Source organism: Hyposmocoma kahamanoa, unplaced genomic scaffold (genome assembly GCF_003589595.1).
Source record: "Hyposmocoma kahamanoa isolate Upper Pololo Valley unplaced genomic scaffold, ASM358959v1 129, whole genome shotgun sequence".
NCBI lineage: Eukaryota > Metazoa > Arthropoda > Insecta > Lepidoptera > Cosmopterigidae > Hyposmocoma > Hyposmocoma kahamanoa.
Window position 1 is genome coordinate 2,246,337 of NW_020653460.1, and position 22,071 is coordinate 2,268,407.

General features: G+C 36.6%; 1 protein-coding gene across 3 annotated transcripts in view; it reads right to left on the bottom strand.

Annotated features, from left to right (window-relative positions):
* The window catches only part of LOC113240250 (adenylosuccinate synthetase), a 54,594-nt gene extending 32,523 nt beyond the window's left edge, over nt 1–22,071 (bottom strand). For 2 of the 3 annotated variants that reach the window (XM_026477503.1, XM_026477505.1), the window contains exons 1-2: nt 21,836–22,071; nt 8,698–8,800 (exon numbers count right to left, since the gene is read on the bottom strand). In XM_026477503.1, the coding sequence (XP_026333288.1) occupies nt 8,698–8,800; nt 21,836–22,018 (286 nt within the window). In that variant the 5' untranslated portion in view covers nt 22,019–22,071. Of the gene's footprint in view, nt 1–8,697; nt 8,801–20,924; nt 21,122–21,835 lie in introns of those variants that run through there. The other variant, XM_026477504.1, reaches the window with a different exon arrangement.

Genomic DNA, 22,071 nt, shown 5'->3' on the forward strand with positions numbered 1-22,071 from the left:
AATTACTTACGTTATTTGAAATATGGAAAAGCTGAAACTTTCTAGTGATTTTTTTTCTTAATAATTTTTTTTTCATAATAATCAGTAGAGTACTAAACAAACCGACTTTAAAAAAATCATTCATCCCCTAGTTTGCCACCATTACATACAGGTGGAATATTTTCTTCAAATTAAATGGGACCACATCTGAGGTACCCTGTTTCCAACAAAAAAAGAATCATCAAAATCGGTTCACAAATAAAATAAAACAAAAAAGTTAATTCATTCATTTCAGAAAAGAGTTATCGCGTAACATACATGCAAAACAAAAGGACATACAGTCGATTTGAGAACCTCCTCCTTTTTTTGAAGACGGTTAAAAAATATACTTTAAATCGCTTTAATATTTTCCAAATGCACACGTTAGACGTCACGACGTTAGATCTTTCCAGTGTCGACGATATTGTGCCATAATCTGTTAGCACACTAATCATCTGGTCTCAACAAATTAGGGAACTCGGAGTACTGTAGTCTAGGCTCTACTCTATGAGTAGAATCACTGGCTGAGTGATGAATATAGTTTTGTATTTAGAATGTGTTTGAAAAAATGAAATAGAAAGAATAGAACATCTTGGGAGTTCGAGATGTAACCTGAATTAGAAAATATGTGAAGAAGTACAATAAACCAAGTTTTGAAGATTATCCCAGTTTATATTCATAAAGTACCTCTCGCTATGCATCCTAAGCTACGTCTCAGTTTACAGTACTATGAATAACAGAGCAACAAATTTAACTCATAACATTCCGTAGCCAAATCAATGTCTTTATATATTTTTGGAACTAAATAACGTGTACATATATTTCAATAATAGTTATTTGCTGGTTTACCCTGCCTTATCTTTTTTTGGCATGTATCTATTCTTAAACCTAACTTTATAATTATCACTATAGTATCGAGTTCTTAGGTTTTCGCGATTGTTACACATAGGTGGTAGGGTACAGAGGGTCGATGTTAACGGTACGAGATCGTCAGGATCTGCAATTAGCATGGGTGTCCCTCAAGGTTCAATTCTAGGCCCATTTTTATTTTTAGTTTATATTAATGACTTACCTAGCCTTATGGAGAGTATAAAACATGAGATAGTATTGTTTGCTGATGATACTTCCTTATTATTTAAAGTTAAAAGGCACCAATGTTCCTATGACGATGTGAACAATGCTATATCTAAAGTAGTTGATTGGTTTGCTGTTAATAACCTACTTCTTAATGAGAAAAAAAACAAATTGTGTGAAATTTACATTACCCAATGTTAGAGAGACGGTTACAAACATTGTAGTTAGAAACGAAAAATTGAATCTTGTGGATACAGTTGTATTTCTAGGTATAACGTTAGATGCTAAATTGCAATGGGGTCCCCATATAAGTAAGTTATCAAAACGGCTCGGCTCTGCGTGTACGCGATTAAAAAAATAAGGAAACTTTCAGACGTCGAAACCGCTAGATTGGTTTACTTCAGTTACTTTCACAGTCTAATGACATACGGCATTTTGCTTTGGGGTAATGCCGCCGATATCAATAGAATCTTTGTCCTGCAGAAACGTGCAGTTAGGGCAATTTACAATCTGGGCCCCAAAGTATCTTTGAGAGATAAGTTTAAGGAAATTAACATTCATACACTAGCCTCACAGTACATTTATGAAAATGTAATTTATGTTAAAAGGAATAGTAATTTTTTTTTATGAAAAATAGTGACAGACATAACATTAATACGAGGAATGGATATAAACTAGCTTTTCTTGATAGTCGTCTTCACCAAGTCAAAAAATCATTTAAGGGGCAATGTATACGCTTCTATAATAAGATTCCGGTTGATATACAAAATTTGCCTTTCACGAGGTTTAAAACTATAGTGAAACAAAAACTTTATACTAAAGGTTATTATACAACTTCTGCGTATTTGGATGACAAAAATCCGTGGTAGTAACCCGTTTAGCTCATGGAGGTAGTCTCGATCTCTGATGTTTCAAATAAATAAAAAAATATTGTAAATGTTATTTACAAAGGGTAACCCCTAGAGTTTCTTGCTCATTCTTCTCAGGGGAATCTGTCTTACGAATGAGCGGTAGAGTTTAACCATTGTGACGATTTCAAGTGTAATAATGCTTACCTATGAAATAAAGATTATTTTGAGTTTGAGTTTGAGTTTGAGGAAATGAAACTATTTTTCCGGATTTAAATCGCCTATATTTGTTTTTTCAAACAAACCGACGTTTCGGGCTCTTTGCAGGTCCCATGGTCACGGTTGACTGTCAACCGTAAAGGGCCCGAAACGTCGGTTTGTTTGAAAAAACAAATATAGGCGATTTAAATCCGGAAAAATAGTTTCATTTCCTATAACACTATAGTAATTTTCCAACACTATCAAACATCTGCACACTATGAAATAAAGAAATTTCTACAGGCATGACCTTACTGTGACTAAATAAGTCATTGTATTCTGTGCAATTACATTTTTGTTTCACTTTTTTCCCAAATTCATCCTATCGGGAATCGAACTCGAGACCTGCACATCTAGTTACCCACTATACTAACCGCTGAACCATTGAGGCCGTCAAATAAAGCAAATAAAACGTGCTGTGTCATAAGATAAGAATGCAGAGATAAAAGACCATTGTACAACATGGGCACATTATCATATTATCATTATCACTGTTCACCTAAATAAACCACGCTTCCACGACAAGTTATGTTTGGGTTTTAAATTATCTAACAATGTAGTTTAGAAACTGAGCCAGTTTCTGAATTTCAACAAGTTCTGACTAAACAAAAACAGAGTGTGTATAATAGGTATTATGAATAAAACAGTTACTATGCTTACCATTTTTTTTTAATTAAAAAAGACTGCTGCATGGTCTTTCCGCAAGGCAAAGTACATAACATCAATAATTTCAACAACTCGGTTTTAATTTTTTATTTTACATAATTTGCTTTTTCTTTTTTGACTGCCTCAGTCGCCAAGCGGTTACCATGCTGACTGCCACGCAGAGGTTCCAGGTTCGATTCCCTTACCGGGAGAAATATTTATATGGCCTACATTTATTTATCTCGTGAGTTTGGAGTGTAATTTGTGGTTGTCTATGGGTCGTATTCTAGAACTCTATTTAATGCTCAAGTCAGGATATGAGTATGATTTCTAGTGCTTTGAATCATACTCAAGTCTTGCCTTGAGCATTGAGTAGAGTTCTAGAATAATACCCTATGTGTCCATGGCACCCGCGATACAGGCTTTCCCTAGTGCAGGGGTATGTTGAGTGTGTGCGTTGTTATTATTATTATTAGTAATATGTATGTTTTCATCTTTAAAATAATTAAACAATGTCATCTTGTGTCGTTCGGTATTGCAGATATACTTAAAAAAACATCAGAACAAAAACGGGAAAAACCTTTAACAGGAACGCGATTAATCTGTTTTGGTTTTGTTCTGTATTATTTTATAATGACTATTAAACTACCTAAATCTTATCTGCCTGTCCAGCTGCTCATTCCCAAATGGTATAGACTGTCGCGTCTGTCGACAGTACTACGGTACTGACATTCTTTGACAAAATTCAACAATAAACCAAAACACTGTCACTATTGATAGTATTTTTTGTTGGGAACACATAGTTTCTACGAATGTTCTTGTCTATAGATTGAAGTCTTTGACTATAATACAATACATTATTATCGCGAAACTTGACGAATGCAGTTTCTTTCTTTATAATTTTCAAACCGACATTGATCGAAGGGTCTACCCACGGAAGAAAAAAAAACAATGGAAGTGCCTAAAGCCTCAAATGAATACCGATGTCGCTAAAACTCACACATTCTCAATTTGATATAGCACAAAATCTTGACATTGATTGTTCGTAGTTTCAAATTAAAAAGATATAAACATTATGGATTGTTAATATACTTAATTTAAATTTTACCCTGTTGGTACTTTCGTTTCTTGTAACAAAAAAAAATATTTCGATAAACAGAAAATTTATTAAAATAAGACTTTCCGGTGATATGAAATACCACTATCATTTTTGCATTCCAAAACAGCACAATGAGGCATTTTTCTAGGATTTTAGAGAAATTGCACGAAAGAATGACACAACCTCAACCATACCATACAAAGCGAAAATGGCGGACTGAGCTCAGATAGGTCTTTCGAGCCCTATAATTGACACGTGTCAGACGCTAACTAACCACTTCTATAATTTATTGTTCTGTGGGTCTACCTGACGAAAAAACAATTACCGCCGCCAATAGACATTTGCGATATGATTAACATCTTTTTGCGGTGTCAGCCTTAGGTCATAAATATCCTATAACTGTGCTAGTTCTTTCCACAGACCGCTGTAAAAGTAGATAGCGCGGTTTTACCTACCCAGCAAAATCATAATCTTGCACTTGATTGCCAAGGATGTCTTCAATGTTTGGAGCAAATAATAAACTGCCTCCGTGGCCGAACGGTTACCACGCCGGACTGCCACGCAGAGGTCCCAGGTTCGATTCCCGGGCCGACAATTATGTCTCTCGTGAGTTTGGGTGTAATTTGTGGTTGTCTATGTGTGTGTCCATGGCGCCCGCGACACAGGGTTTCCCTAGTGCGGGGCTATGTTGAGTGTGTGCGTTATTTATTTATTTAAATGAAATTTAGATAATACGACTATTAAAGCAAGGAGTCTGCCTTGAATACATTTAATACAGGTTACGATCTTGCTCAAGGATTTAATTTAGCTGAATCTCCATTCTGTTGTTCTTTGACTGATAACGACCGGAATGTTGCCAAATGTTTACGTCATTTTACACTTGGTTGTTATATATGAAATTAAAATAGGATTGTTGGGGAACTTAAATAAATATAAATAAAACACATTTTTACGTCACCTAGTTCAATCGAATCAAGCGCCTCTAGTTGATACTTCGCTGAGCCATACCACAGGTGAGTGCAACACTCCATGCAAGATCGAACTTCTGCTTTGTACAGGAGTTTGCATTCCTTCCTTTTGGGACAGGCTGCGTTGTTCTGATAAGGGTATACTGAGAGTTGTTTCCGCCGATATGTCTGGTCCAATTTCTAAGTACTGGTGTACCATCCACCACGACGCCAACAGAAAATAGATTAGACGAAGACCTGTGCAGGTCATAACTTATTATTTAAGTGTTTTATTCTAGCTTGTTATCATTGTTGTATTATGTCACATATGGGATTTTCGTCTAAAAATAAACAATCATTATTATTATCTTGAGAAATTACAACAAAGGTCAAAGCAAGAAATGCGGATGTATTTTATTGAACATCATAAACAAGATTGCATGTTAAACCTTATCGGCGTGCTTACAAATGGAAATCGATTGCTTTACTATACAGTATGCCGGAAATTCGCCTGCAAAGTACATCAAGACTATTTGCGAAAGAATCGTGTACCATATTGTGTTAAGATCCGAAAAGTTAGAAGTGGAACAATAAGATCTCGACGAATTTGCTCAAATGGAACAAAAATTTATTCAATTGATTTGATTATGTGACTTTAACCAACCATAGATGACTCGATACCTTTTCTTCTCGTCATATTTGCACACAGTACAGTCAGACATTCTTCTGCTTCCTTGGCACATTCCTAAACTTTAAATTTAATTTCATTATTTCGCCATGAATAAGATAGAATTTAAGAAGACCGTCAAATTCTGGCTTAAGAGGTGAAACTTAATATGACACAGAAGGCTTGCGAGAAGTAATTTCATAATAATATTTATATATCTATTAATAATAATAACGCACACACTCAACATAACCCCGCACTAGGGGAAAGCCTGGTCCCGGTTGCCATGGACACACACATCATCATCATGGCAGATTATTTAGGTAGTTTAATAGTCATTATAAAATAATACAAAACAAAACCAAAACAGATTAATCGCGTACCTGTTAAAGGATTTTCCCGTTTATGTACTGATGTTTTTTAAAGTATTTCTGCAATACCGAACGACACAAGATGACATTGTTTAATTATTTTAAAGATGAAAACATACATATTACTAATTATAATAATAATAATAATAATAATAATAACGCACACACACAACATAGCCCTGCACTAGGGAAAGCTTGTGTCGCGAGTGCCATGGACACACACATAGACAACCACAAATTACACCCAAACTCACGAGAGAAATACAAATATTTCTCCCGGCCCAGGAATCGAACCTGGGACCTCTGCGTGGCAGTCCGGCATGGTAACCTACCTAACCGTTCCTTCTTCGGTCGACTAGAAGGTCCGGAGCACTCCATTCGACATGATCGTTGATATTCCACCTATTCGCACTTAGCGCTTTACTTCCTCCTTTCTGATGCGTACGGCAAAGGAATGGAATGATCTATATGTATTTTCCGAAAAGTACAATTTGGGGCTATTCAAGGCTAAAGTGAATAGGCATTTTTTAGGCAAACGCGTCCCATCGTCGGTTAACATCAGGTGAGATTGTGATCAAGCGTGTGTCTATTATATATTTTTTTTAAATTGTTTCAGACGCTTGTCGGACGGAGACCGGGAGTAGACCCCCTGATGTTAGAGATTCGCCAAACTCATCTTTCGCTATTTTTCTGACTGGTTCGAGCGTTGTTGTGTGAGGCCAAGGATTCGATATAAATAAATAAAATATAAATAAAAATAAAAAGAAATCATTTATTCATGTTCAAATAATCCAGCTACATGTCACGAGACCAGTTGTCACGTGCAAACGTATGACTGTTTTACGCCCTTCACATTTTATCATTTTATATCATATATATATTAATTCATCATAGCTCACAAGCATTATAAATCATTTAATGATAAACGTGTACGTCCAAGTACACTGACTTATTTTTTTATTTTCCATATTCGTGTGTAAATTATCAGTGATCGGAATAGGTTGAGTATATTTACCTAAATTTCGAGGAACAGAGACAGAAAGTGGAGACTACCGTATGACATTTTTTCGGGATACTTGAAATCACTCTTTTTTGTTTTATAGACTATATTTATCAAAATTTTGCGACCAGTTGTTGTAACTACCAAATGGTCGTAATATGTAGGAAAATTCCAACAAATTAATTCTTATTTTTTATGATAGTGTGAGACGAACAACTCGTGCGCCTGATGGTAATATAAACAAGTCTCATGTGCCTGTAATTTTAAGCAGCCTTACCCTTCTAAACCGGAACTACATTACTGCTTGTAAGCAGAAATACAGAGGTAAGGTGGCAGTACTTCCCTGGATGAACTCTTTCAAACTTACTTTATACATGTAATTAGTATTATTAACGTATGTATTTCAAACATACTGTTGATTTGCGGACATTCCTCCGGGATTCTTAAACTATCGCATCGACGCTTCTTGTAGTTGTAGGAATATCATATTGAATAGTGGCGCTCCTTCTTATTACTATGGTATTCATAATTATTGTAACTAATTTGATATGTATTGTTATGTACATGTATGTATGTGTGTGTTTATATATGAATATTATGTGAGTATGTGGCTATATATAAAACATAATTTTTATTTATTATTTATTTTACTTAATTTCTCCATATATAAATCAAACTGTATGCCGGTTACGACAAGAGCGGTCCACAGTACAAAGAGTCAAGCTTGATGTGCTCTTGACTGTACCAATTCATATGACCCTGAAACGCGCGGCGGCCGTTTACAAAATATCCCGCGCCCGGAACGCTTCCGCGGCCGCCTCTGGCCTGGGCATAATTGTCACACATTTGCGGAACATGTTGTTGGTTTTATTAGGAAAACTAACGCGGTTATGACACATTATAGTATATATGGTGGTACATTATAGTGTATATATACCACCTTCAGAAGTCTGAAATAAAGTTATTTTATTCATTTATTATTATTTATTATAAAAGTAATAGGACTTACTCGCGTAGTATTTTAGTCGGAAGCGGTCCGACTAGTTTCCAATCAAAACCAATGGTCTTCCTCAGGGTTTGAGTGCAACGTTCGCGACCGCGTCACGTCTAGCACTGCGCGCGTGCCGATGACGCAGTCCGCAGTGGGGAACTGGGGGGCTGATATGTTGCGTCAGCGCGTCCTGGAACTCTTATTCGCTACTGCTGTCGCCTACTTATTTCAATAGCCTCTCGGATTTTACGGGGCACAAAATACTACTCCTAACAAAGCTAAGGTTTTAGCGTGGTGAACTCTTGTGTGCTGGACTGTTCCCGACATCAATTCTACGGACAGCAGTAGCGAAGAAGAGTTCCAGGACGCGCGGACGCAGCGTATCACCCCACTGCGAACCGCAGTGGTAGACGTGACGCGGTCACGAACGTTGCACTCAACCTCTGATGAAGACCATCGATTATGGTTGAAACTAGTCGGACCGCTTCCGACTAAAATACTACGCGAGTAGGTCCCGTTACTTTTATACTGTTGTTGGTTCATAATAATTTAATCTTACTTATATGCAACTGTTTGTGTTTATCTGATAAATACAAAAATATACGCTTTAACTGTCTGACATTAAAAAATTGAAACGGCGGGAAAATCAACTGCATGAAAAAAAATCAATACAAGCGTAACTAATTTGCACGAAACCTCCACTGGGTTCGTAGAGTACCAAATTAATTTATTTCCGTTCTAAGAAGTGGATTGAAAAAAATATTTGAAAATAATCTTACCAATAACAGATGTGCATTTCGGATTGATGATACCGCTAGGCAGCAAATGGAAGTCAAACTCTTGGCCGTCCACCACGACTGTGTGACCAGCATTGTTGCCGCCCTGGAAATTAATTTATTCAGTTAAAATTTATTAATACTAACCATTGTTTATTTTTACCAATCATTTGCTATAATCCCAAAAAAATACTTTTGGGCTAAGCCTCATGCGCGGAGACAACAGCTGTGATCCCAATTACGACTTTTTTATTTTAAAAAAACAGACCTCAAAAGTTCGTGAAACTAGATCTATTTGCAAAGTTTTATTGAAATCGGTTACCGGAAAGTGTGTGAAACCGGATTCATCCCCTAGTTGGCCACCCTTAGAGGTGGAATATTTTCTTCAATTAAAATTGAATTGAATGGGATCAATAAGGAGGTGCCCTCTTTCCAATAAAAAAGAATCATTAAATAGGCCGGATTAATCGCGTAACATATTTATGTAGTCGAATTTCGTGGAGGTTCGCGCACGCTAATGCTATAGTAGCTCCATACACAATAGACCAGAAAATAGTAGCTATACTCTAAACAGTGTTGTCTTTAAAGTCCACCTGGTTCAAGAGTAGATACTTAATTATTATATTGTTTCCTATTAAGTACGAAAATAGAGAAAGTTAGTCTCGTGGGTGCTGTTTCAAAAAAATTCGCCGTATCATGAGCATCAGAACGAACATAATTCTATATAACGTATGTAATGGGTTACCAGAAATTCCGTGCGGTTTTTGTCACTAACTTTAAACAAACAAAATTTTTTTTAAATGTTATATTAATTGTGGTCATTTAAAAAACTATATTTGAATGCGCATTTTAAGAATAGGGAAAGTTTAAAGTTCATGAAATACGCCCAGAATGGGTGAATCGTAATAAAGGTAATCTTTGCAAAGCCGTCAAAAACTATTGTAATGTAACCACATTACATTTTAATCGTTGGACGAAGCTTGTTATCACTAACGGTGTAAACTTTCTAAATTTCCACAGAAATGCAGATTGTTGCATCATCTTAATTGTTAATTAATTGCTTTAGATATAATTTATTTATATATAAACCACACAAACAGCATGCAAAGTAATTCAGTTCACTTGGAGTTAATAAACCAATAACTAGTCGCTAACATTTGTTGTCCTTCGTCTGCGACCCTTTACATGACTGCAGTTACGTTGGAATGTGTCACCTCATCCACCGCATTCGCCCGCCATAGCCTTTTCAGATTTTCACTTGTTTCGGCCTTTACAGAATTTTTTAAATGAACTCGGCTTTGATAAAAAGCGTTTTAAAAAAAATATTTAAAAGCGGTATTGTAAAAGTAAACTCAAAAATTTGGTTGTAAAAGTAAACTCAAAAACGGGAATTCTACAATCACCCGACTTTTTGGCCAATCCAGAACCAATGGCCATTACTGAACAACCCGACCGCATTTTGAGTGAATAGTAGTTTTTTTCACAATTATACGCCTTACCGGAAATCGAGATATCTCATTAGAGGTAGTCGTACGATAAGCTTGCGCCCTTGAATTTACACTCGTCAAAATTAAATAAGAGCGACCTGGATCTCAAAAGTTTAAACAAATTTTTGGATTATTCCACAGTACTATAATTTGTCTGTGGTCAGCTATAAGCAATATTATAAACCCTTAGAGCGACACCACACGATGCGTTGCGACGGCGTTCCGTTGACTTATAAATCGATCGATATGCCACACGTTGCGTTGAAACGGTACATTGAAATGGGGCACGCCATCGTAAGCAACGTTGCGACGACGCAGTGCCCGTGCGGCATATCTTTTAATGCGTTATATTCGGCAGTTCAATTTACAATCTACATTGATCACTATACCGGCATTACCTAGAAATTAAATTGAAACATTTTGAACACATTGGTCTGAAAATTCTCTCAAGTACTATTATTTCGAATCAGTGTTATAGTGCTAGTAGCATTAATAGCGTTAGTATGGTGTCGTGCACGCGGCATAACAATACGATTCTAAACACGTTACTTTGCCAAAAACATCAGCGTGTAATAAATGGCCAACGTTTGGTGAGGTTAAAATAGCTCATTTTGAAGATATTCAAATAAAAACACCTAATGGGGCGGCACGTTCGTTTAATGTTACCAAATGATGGGACGAACAAGTCATACGAGTGGTAAGCGACACGCCAGCCTCTTAAAGCTTTAAATCGCAAAGCTCTAAGGGGTACTGCCACTACGCCCGTCACCCTGAGACATAAGTTGACAGTCCCATGTGCCTGTAATTTCGTCAACACCCTTATCTTTCAAAATCAAAACGCAGTTATTCTCACGTTATTAGTTGGCGGCAGAAATAAGTAAGGTGGGAGCACTTCCCTAGACGCACTCTTTCACAAGGAGGTCTACTGCTAACTATACGTAGTAGGAGTGCATTTTTTTCTAACTCGACAAGTGTAGGGAGAGTTTTTTGCGTTCTATAAATGTCGTTGCAAACTTGGCATCGTTATCCGATGCTGATTGTAGGCGTCTGTCATTCATAGAGTTCTGTGATTGACCACACTTATTAAAGCATAATTGGCTTGAGTCGGTCAGAAAATGACCAATTAACGAGCCATTCCACAAAGCCAAGCCATTAAGCCAGTCTAGTGAAAAGTACGAAATTCGGAACATCCATTACACTACAGTCAGTATTGCAACAAGTTTTTTAAGATTCTTTAATAAACAGCAAGGCAAACTAGTGGAGTGGCTCAGGATGCAAAGGCGCGTGGTGGGGGAATATTTGGTCGGAAAAATGAGAAATTCTTTATCACTGGTCTGGCGACACTCCATTTTTTTTTATAATATCAAGTGACGGGACGAACAAGTCGTGCGCCTGATGGTAAGCTACACGCCTGTCTATAACAGTTGGACAATATGTAGAAAAGAGTAGCTGCACCCCTGAAACTTTGCTTTTGTAACTGTCACTAACTATGATAATATATAGCTGCCTATTTACCTAACTACGTAGTGCATAATCTTGCAAATCTTCACGTTTCTGGGTTCTTTGTCATCAATTTTTTTAGAAAGTTTAACCGACTTCAAAATAAAGACGAAGTTCTCAATTCGACTGCATTTTTTTATGTATATTTTTTTATTTCCTATTACGCGATAATTCGTGAACCGTTATGACGATTCTTTTTTTGTTGGAAAGAAACTACTTCGGTAGTGGAATTTAAATTTAATCCCATTTAAATTTGAAGAAAATATTCCACCTTTACGGGTGGAAAACTAAACCGGATTCATCATCCGGGTTCGCACACTTTCCGATAACAGATTTCAATAAAACTTGGCAAATATATAATTCCAGGAACTTTTGAGGTCAGTTTTTTAATACTCGGTGATTATGGTTGAAATATAATGTTGGTTTGAAATATAATGTTCCCTTTTTCTTTTTGAATCATGGATTGTCTCTGTTTACACGACGCCAGTCATGGCTTGGCTTAGTGGAATGGCTCGTCGATTTGTCCCGTGTAAACGGTCCTTCATGTCCATGTAATCAGAGCGAAAAAGACATGGCGTGTGATCGAACCTCCATAAAGCTTTTTCTGACCGGCTTTGGTGCGATTAAGTGTCGATAAGTGTGGTTACTCATGTATTATGGTCTCCCCTTGGCGCCCCAACTATAATATTTACATTTAAAGCATAACAAATAAGATCAGAACTCCCGAAATATAGGGAAATTTATAACTTTACTAATTCTTTTACTTATAACACGACCGTTAATATTAAGGATCGTATACCAGAACTCTACTCAATGCTCAAGTCAGGATTTGGGCAGACTTGAGTATGATTTCAAGCACTGGAAATACGACTCTAATGGCAAGGACTTGAGTATGATTTCTAGTGTTTTGAATCATACTCAAGACCTGACTTGAGCATTGAGTAGAGTTCTAGAATACGAACCTGAGACTCAATTTACGTTGCGGCATAATAGAATGGAAGTCAATTCTTTGTAACGAATTTTTTTTATAATATCAAGAGACGGGACGAACAAGTCCTGCTCCTGATGGTAAGTTACACGCCTGTCCATAACAGTTGCAGTGCCACTCAGAGCTTTAAATCGCAAAGGTTTGAGGGGCACTGCCACTGCGCCCGTCACCCTGAGACATAAGTTGACAAGTCCCATGTGCCTGTAATCTCACCAGCACCCTTATCCTTCAAAACCGGAACACAAATACCTCTCTGGTCGAACTCTTTCACAAGGAGTTCTACTGTTACTAAATTGTACAAAGCGTAATGAATTTCATGTCAATTTTGTAACGTACAAATTAGTACGATGCGACTAAAGATTCGCGTTTAAACGAAAAGCACTTTAAAAAGTTTGCTTTTTAATATAAGCACATAAGCACGCTTATAACTTTAAGTTGTAAACGTTGCTCAGTTCAATACTCAACAATTTTTTTTAAAAAACGTGTCTACAAGTCTCGCTCGTCTCGTCATGTTTGCTTAACAAATTAAAACGTCAATGTGAATAACTATGTTAAAAATAAAAATAAAACTCGTGTTTTACAAATGAACTTACTTATCTAAAAACCTTTAGTGGCCTATTCTCGCTTGTCGCTTCCAACACAATGTTGCAAGCATTTTTAACCGACTTCAAAAGAGGAGGAGGTTCTCTATTCGCCTGTATTTCTTTGTGTATGTTACGCGAAAGAAATAAATAAGGGAAAAGAAAATTACGATTTTTTTTGTTGGAAAGAGGGTACCTCAGCATAGGTCCCATTTAAATTTGAAGAAAATGTTCCACCTCTAAGGGTGGCAAACTAGAAGATCAATCCGGTTTCGCGCACTTTCTTTTAACCTATTTCAAAAAACTTGGCAAATAGGTGTAACTTCAATTTAAATAAGCAAACTTTTCAAGTCGGTTTTTTTAAAATAAATATTTTTTATTAAAAAAAAACTATTTTTATTTTATAAGCACGCTCATTTAAAAACTACAATGTTTAAAACTTTTATATATGCACATATAATAGCAGTTTTTCCATCTCTAGATACGGCAACTGCCACTAGCTCCCGTATCTAGTTTGAAAGTTACTAATTGAAATAAAGTTAATTATGCTATGGTTACAAATTTCGCTTCGTTTATATTCCGAAGCAATATAAGTTGAGCCTAAGAGCGTCTTCAAGTTAGACGTTGATGGTAGCTGAGTAAAAAGCTAAATAGAAGCTAATAGAATAATAATATTATTCAGAAGCGCAGCTGCAGCGCCACAGACGCGCCACTTTTGCAGACTAGACTAACTACTCATATTCGTATGACTTCTTATGGTAGAAAATCTGATATTATACCAACATAACTTTTGTTTTATCATAGTTTTTGTAACATGATTTTTGTTTCCGGGTTATCAATATCTTTTCCTAAAAAAAAAGGAAAAGCTTTATTTCCCTCCAAAAATTTGAATGAACAGTTGAAATTTGCGTGCCATTAAGGAAACTTAAAGTTTCGGATTCTCTTTATTCAAAGACAAAAAGGGAACATTATATTTCAAAACAATAGTATATTTCAATCAAAATTCTACGAATTGATGACAAAGAACCCAGAAATGTGAAGAATTGCGAGATTATGTAAATATCACTGCGTAGCTATGTAAATAGGCAGCTACGTACACAATCACAGCGACAGCTTCCAAAGCAAAATTTTGAGGGGTACATTTCTACATATTTGCTTCTCAAATAAACACAAACCAATACTGTCAAACCTGAAATAGAACCTGTATGAAAATTTGTCAAAAAGTATCGATATCAGTCGTGCCTTTTGAGCTTAGGTATATATTCCAAAAATTGTTGAGATAGATTTCTACAAAACAATAAGTAGCTGGGCTTTTTTCATGATCTCTTCGAATATGTACATAACTCAATTTTGATAAAAATGTTAGTTGTGGTTTTTGAAGTTCTGAGGGCAGTAAGTATAACAACACTAGGTGAAATAGAGGTTTCTTTTTATTACATCAAGTGACGGGACAAATTAGTCGTGCGCCTGATGGTAAGCTACACGCCTGTCCATAACAGCTACAATGCCACCCAGAGCTTTAAATTGCAAAGATCTGAGGGGTAGTGCCCCTGCGCGCGTCGCCCTGAGACATAAGTTGACAAGTCCCGTGTGCCTGTAATTTCACCAGCACCCTTACCCTTCAAAACGGAACACAGTAATGCTGACATTACTGCTTGGCGGCAGAAACAGGTAAGGTGGCAATACTTCCCTGACGCACACTTTCGCAATGAGCTCTACTGCTACTAAACAATAATTAATCCTAAAGAACTAAAGAAAAGTGGTGTGAATGATGATGACAAAGAAATTAGTACACAATAACGTCTGTTGCAAAATGGTAGAAACCGCAATTACAGAAATAATCAGCATGCAACTTAGAAGCCGAACGTCTTGGTATTTCTACGAAGTGCGTTGCGAAACGTGATCTAATTTCCATTACAACGAAATATTGCAAAAATCAATCACACAGATTTAACTAGCAGACAGACCTTGAAACTGATAACAGATTTCACCCGAAGTAATTTTATGATACTGAACAATATAATTGTAAGTTTCGTCAGTTATTGTTGTACGTACAAGAATGAAACGTGCAACTTTGCGAAACAATGCCATAATCGTTTTCTCTTAGTAAGACCACACTCATTTTAATTTTTTATCATAACTTTTTTCATGCACGTAATGACCTATTATACATAACGTCCAAAACATCAAAGTGCTAAAGATAGACCAAAGTATTGTAAAGACTACTTACGCACACACTCATAGCCCCGCACATTGGTAGACAACCACAAATAACACCCAAACTCACGAGATAAATAAATGTAGGCCATACAAATATTTCTCTCAGCCCGGGAATCGAACCCGGGACCTCTGCGTGGCAGTTCAGTATGGTAACCGTTCGGCCACGGAAGCAGTTAGTTTGCAAATGTAAGAAATACGGTCTTCTATAGAAAAGGTTTTTAAAAATATTTCTGTTCTCTAACTTCCCCTTTTTTGGGGTTGTATTGAAAAACTGTTAGTTAGTGTGTTAGTTTATTTTGTATTTAAAGTATCCAAACCAAGTTTAAAGCAAATCGCACCACATGTTAAAGATTTCCTTCCTACACATTCTAAAACCCCATTTCACTCCTACTTACAGGCAGTTTCAAAAGTGTCATGTCAATTTTTTTACATTGTTGTTATATATGTATTTGCATTATATAATATTGATGGTGGAAATTTTAAATGTCGCAAGGGACATTTTGTCGTAAGGGACATTTCGTCGAATGTCTCTTTTTTATGATACCAAGTAAAGGGACGAACGGTGTTAAGCGACACACCTGTCCTTAGCCGTTGCAGTTCCACTAAGAGCTTTAAATCGCAAAGATCTTTGTAACACAGCCACTGCGTCTGTCACCCTGAGACACAAGTCGACAAGTCTCATGTGCTTGTAATTTTACTAGCACCATTATTACGCAGTAATGCTCACATTACTGCTTGGCGGTAGAAATAGATAAGGCAGAAGTACTTCCCTAGACCAACTCTTTCACAAGTTCTACGGCTACTAAAGTGATCAATGGCCCTCAAAAGAACCTTCTCACTTTAGGCAGAGTTTATTAAACAATTACATACAACGTTAAAAAGCCATGCCTTGAATTTTCGCTTTTCTTATCTTAGATGTAAAAGAATCTTAACTTGTAATCTAATAAGTAAGTATATTACCAGGCTATAGATCATAATCTTTGTTGTAATTAGTCCATATTGTCCACTTCGATTAAGTGGTTATATTAATGTTATCACTAGTTAATCTGTAGATACTAGAAGGTAATGCTGAAGAACGTTAACAAAACCCTTTACAAAGTGCAGGCGGTCATGCTGATGCGTGCTAGCAAATGGTTCAATCACGGTACCAAATTATATAAGGTATTATGCAATCACTATCCGATATGTATTCGATAATTATCCATGCCGATTCATACTTTTGACTAAAAAAAACCGACCTCAAAACTTCGTGGAATTACATCTATTTGCCAAGTTTTATTGAAATCAGTTACCGGAAAATGCACGAAATCGGATTCATAGTTTGCCACCCTTAGAGGTGGAATATTATCTTCAAATTTAAATGGGACCACAGCCGAGGTACCCTCTTTCCAACAAAAAAAAGTATCATCAAAATAGGTTCACAAATGCGGAGTTATCAAAAACATACATACAAAAAAACGTGCAGTCGAAATAAGAACTTCCTCCTTTTTTGAAGTCGATTAAAAATGACAAACACTGACAAAACTAAATTAACACGAAGAAAATCTTTAAACTATTTAGTTTGTGACTTTTACACCTTCTCTGTGACAAAAACACATGCCACGACAGACTTTGCTACCGGTTAAATTTTTTTAACTGCCTCCGTGGCCGAACGGTTACCATATGCCGGTTACCATATACCATACCGGACTGCCACGCAGAGGTCCCAGGTTCGATTCCCGGGCCGGGAGAAATATTTGTATGGCCTAAATTTATTTCTCTCGTGAGTTTGGGTGTACTTTGTGGTTGTCTATGTGTCCATTGCACCCGCAACACAGGGTTTCACTAGTGCTATGTTGAGTGTGTGCGTTATTATTTTGTTGTTCCAGTTAATTTTATAAACGTGGAGGTAATTAGCAAGGTATATTTACCAAGATAATTATCATTGATATCATAAATATCACTTCGAACCCCGGTTCCCAAACTTAGAAATAAATTAGAACTAGAGATGCACGATTTTTTTGCTTTGAATCGATTTTTGTTATCGTAATGGATTGTATGCCTATGAATCAATCCAAGGATCGGATCGTATGCTCTTGAATCGATCTCACAAAAGTCGTTTCAAAATATGTAATAATTAAGCACCTTTATTACATGATGTAATTGCCATAATAATAAATTTTTTTTTGCGATTCACAGATGCCAATGTAAAGATACATCTAACGACACTTTTCAATAAAATGTCATAACTTAATGACCAAAGCCCTCTTTACTTTCCATTTACAGAAACTTATTACTGACAGACCGGGACTCGCCTTAATTTTGAATCGATTTGCTTAATGCTTTGAAACGAATGGATTTTAAAAAATCGCTAAATCGTGTTCAATTTAATCGATCTTCGTAAAAATCGAATCATAATGTGCATCCCTAGTTAGAACGGTTTCGCGACGCGCTATAAACTGCTAATACAAACAAGTCTCGTCAGAACTTTTGCTTGGCTATGGCACTGTATGTTACTCTCTTTACACTGGGAATGACGCTGTGTGTACATAGTAACGTCCTGGTACACATTAATTATATACTTTATGTTGATATATGTCAGATGATGATCCGTTGTTGATTTCGTTTTTTTCTTTTTTAGAGTACAGTTTACCTCATTACTGCTATCCAACATCTTATTATTGCCGATATGACAGCTAAAAAATAGGTCAAACCCAACTCTGATGATATTACTAATAAAATTTATTTTCTTTAAAGAACATTGTTACGAAAGCAGTCTGATATAAACCAACATCCGGGGATGTTGATAATTCGTTTATTTGCGTTAAACATGGTATAATAAAAGTTGTAACAGGAAAAGAATACTAATAAAAATTTTGCAAATTCTCATTTAGCTCACGCCTATAAAAAAATATATGTGAATCTCTAAGAGCGTAACCGTGACAATAAATGTCCCAGACCTTGGCTAGAATCCACAATTAACACTTAGCAGGGTTGTCAACCACTTAAAATATTGTACATTCTTTTAGAGATGCAATTGTGGATATAATATATGTATACGTCCTTACTTTTTCTCCCCTCCTTCCTACATAATGAAATACATTGACGACCTCGATGGCCCAACATTTTGCACCGTGGGCGTTGGATCTGGAAGTCGCGGAGTCGATTCCCGGTAGGATCAATTTGGGAAATATGTGCGCTTTTCTAATTTTTTTGGTTCTGATCTGGATGTTCTGGGTAGTGCCCCAGAGTGAATTCCATTGCTCTGATACTCAGTAGAGGGAATTCCTTCATTTGGAGACCAGGTAATTGGTTTGGTTGTTTGGCACATTTTTATTGTTATTATTAGATAATTGTAATACATAACTAATCTTACGCTACTCGCTGACGTTAGCTAATCGATGGCCGATATTTGTCGGACAAATGTCTTCGGTCAAAAAACAGACAAAATAGGTCACCATTTATCGGTCATATATATAGTATACGTCCGATTAATCCGCCCACTAGTTGTGAAATTAACGAAAAATATGAGTGCTTAGCCAGAGTTGCGCGCGGATCGGAATGCTTCCTTTATGCTCTGGTCACATAGAGGCGGCGGCGGAAGCATCTGTGTGGCACGAGCATTAGGGCTACAAACTGGACGACATGCCAGCGGACGGTAGCGCGGTGGCGACAGCGATGCGAGTGGCGGCTGTACGCGACTTGATTAAAATACCTAAGTTTGCATATCGATGGTGGAAATTTGAAATAGACCAAATATCTCTTAGGACATTTCAGATTTCCATTATCGTAAGGGTAATAATATCGTCGATGTATCGAATTTTGAAATGTCGTAAGCTACATTTTGTAGTAAAGAACATTTTCCAGTACGACAAAATATTTCTTACGACATTTTCGAATTTTCACCGTCGATAGGCTATTCTCGACGGCGCAACGAGTCGAGTGGCGGTAAGTACCTACACGAGTATCGCGCTCCAGTCGAGCGGTGAATGCGCGTTCGAAGTATTTTTACTTACCCACACCCATTGTTCGTTCAATCAAATTTAGAGATGTCGTCGGAGGAAATAATTTCAGTAATAATTTTGTTCATATTTAGAGTGGAATTCCAATTCAGGGTTGATATTTGCAAGAATAATAAACGTTTCATGGTCATTCTAGCGTTACCATAGAACTTATCCTCTTATTATGATTTTGTCTTTGGTCTTTGTAATTTTGGCAAAACTTGCCTTTCTTTTTCTTTGTTCACAGTACGGGTTCACATCCTGCGCCCATAATAACTCGTACTAAATAAAATAATTAGGTACTATAAAAAGGTCACGTCACAGTATCGATATCGCATTCGTTCACACACTCTCGTTACGTCACTTTACCACCATCGCACCGCCGCCGACGTTGCCAGTATCGCTGTCGCCATCGCATTCCGCCTGCTCTCTGCTGTCGTCCAGTTTCTGGCCTAAATGCGGCGCGAAATTCAATGACGTTTGGCCGCTATTACTGTTGAAACGGTTTCCGATTAAACTTTAATAACCTCAAAGGTGCACGCACACCATTTACAGGTATATTTGCGTATTCAGTGAAAATACAAAATATATATTATATTCGATCAAGACGTAACTATTGACAACCCTAAGACCAAGTACGTAATGCAACACCTGTTTACATACAAGGTGTAAAAAAAAATGTCACATTTTGAGATAATAATATGGAAGTATGTACTAAAACTGAACAATTTAAGTAAACGGTTCTATACAAAACGTATAACAGAAACACAAGAGGTGCTTCTGTACATTTTTATTTCTGCAACACCTTTTTGTTACAACTTGTATAAACGTACGACAATATAAATGTAATCAGTAGTTACATGACAATAAGGTGCATTATCTGTTGCATCATCTTCTTCATTTCCGCAAATGAAGTGTAGGTAGGTAGGTATTCGGTCAAGACTCAAGACAAGAGTGTTTACGTAGGTACTTATTGTAAGTTTTACGTAGGTACCTATTGTAAATACGTATAATACACGTATTTCAAATTTTTATATTTACATGTAAAACCGCTGGAAATAAGTTTTGTAATTGAATTATGGGGGCAAAAAATAATTTTAACGAAAACTGAAAGCGATTAATATCATTGCCCACAATAAAACACTTTCGATAAAAAAATTGCAAACTACCTACAATAAGTGATCAAAATCGCGTTCTATAAAATGTATAAGCTTTTACTGTTCTTCAATTTTGTTTTACTAATATGCTTACACATCTAAAACCCTTAGGGCGCCGCTGCGCAAACGTGTGTCTTGATTATTGAATGATGAATATTCTATTTTCATACGTCTTCAAACGTTATAAAGATATTCGGAAAAATATAACCTCAACTTCGTAATAACAAACGTTGGCGCAAATGAACTTCGCGGCATCCCCATAAAGCATTAAAAAAACTGGAGAATAATGGTTTGTAAATTCATAGGAAAACATGTACCTGGCAACGGCACACGACGTCCGAGTTGACAGCCAGCATATCCACAACTTTACCTTTACCTTCGTCGCCCCATTGTGAACCCAAAACAACAGTCGTTTTATGCTTAATTAAATTGAATTTTTTACACGGACACACTTGACGCTCGCCGGTTACATCGGCTGGCTGGGAGTTTGCTAACGAAGCCATTAATTTAATGCAAACCGCAGATTTAAAAATAATATTGCAGCAAACTTTGAAAATGTACAAAAAGAGCGTTTATTGCGCGCGCACATTTTCTAACATGCCACCAATCCCTATTTGAATAGAACCCAAAGAGGACCCAACACGTAATAACAAAACCAAAAAGTATTTTTCAAAATACGTTAAAATTGCACTAGCAAGTTTAATTTTTCCCGAAAAACTTTTTTCATGTATCTATCATGGAACGCTTTCAAATTTTGAATTTATCGCACAGGTACTCAATTGAAGCTTCAGTAGTGCATTATTTCTCCTTATTCAAATTACATAATACAGTGTATTCAGTTTACGCAATACTTTGAAGCGTCAGTGGAGGCACACAGCGTCCGTCTTGGCGAGCACATCGCGCTTTACAAAAACAAAGTAATCACATAATCACATGTTTTCAAACACGAATTGGCGTCCCGCCAAAAGTAAAAGCTTTTTACTAACGTCGTTCTTGATTCTTGTGTCATTAAGACGATTGAATTATGACCTTGAAATTTATAACAATTCCATAAAATATGTTAAAATTACTACGCGGCCAAGGAAAATATAACCTCAACTTCGTAATAATGTGAATTATTAATTCATGTGACCGCTGATGTGGTTGCCTCTAATTTATTATTATTAAAATATGTAGAATAATAGAAGATTTATGTGAGAATAACAGGGAAATTAGCGGAAAATATTACCTGACAGCGGCACACGATGTCTGTTTCGCTAGCCAACATATCTACGACTTTTCCTTTTCCTTCGTCTCCCCATTGAGCACCCAAAACAACAGTCACTGTAGGTTTATCCATCTTGTATTTTTTACACGGACATTGTATCTCCCCGTTTACCTCGGTTTGCGAGGAATTAGTTGCCAAAGACATTTATGTTAGCGCAAACTTGATGTAGTTCTAAAAAGGGCGACACAGGCGCGCGC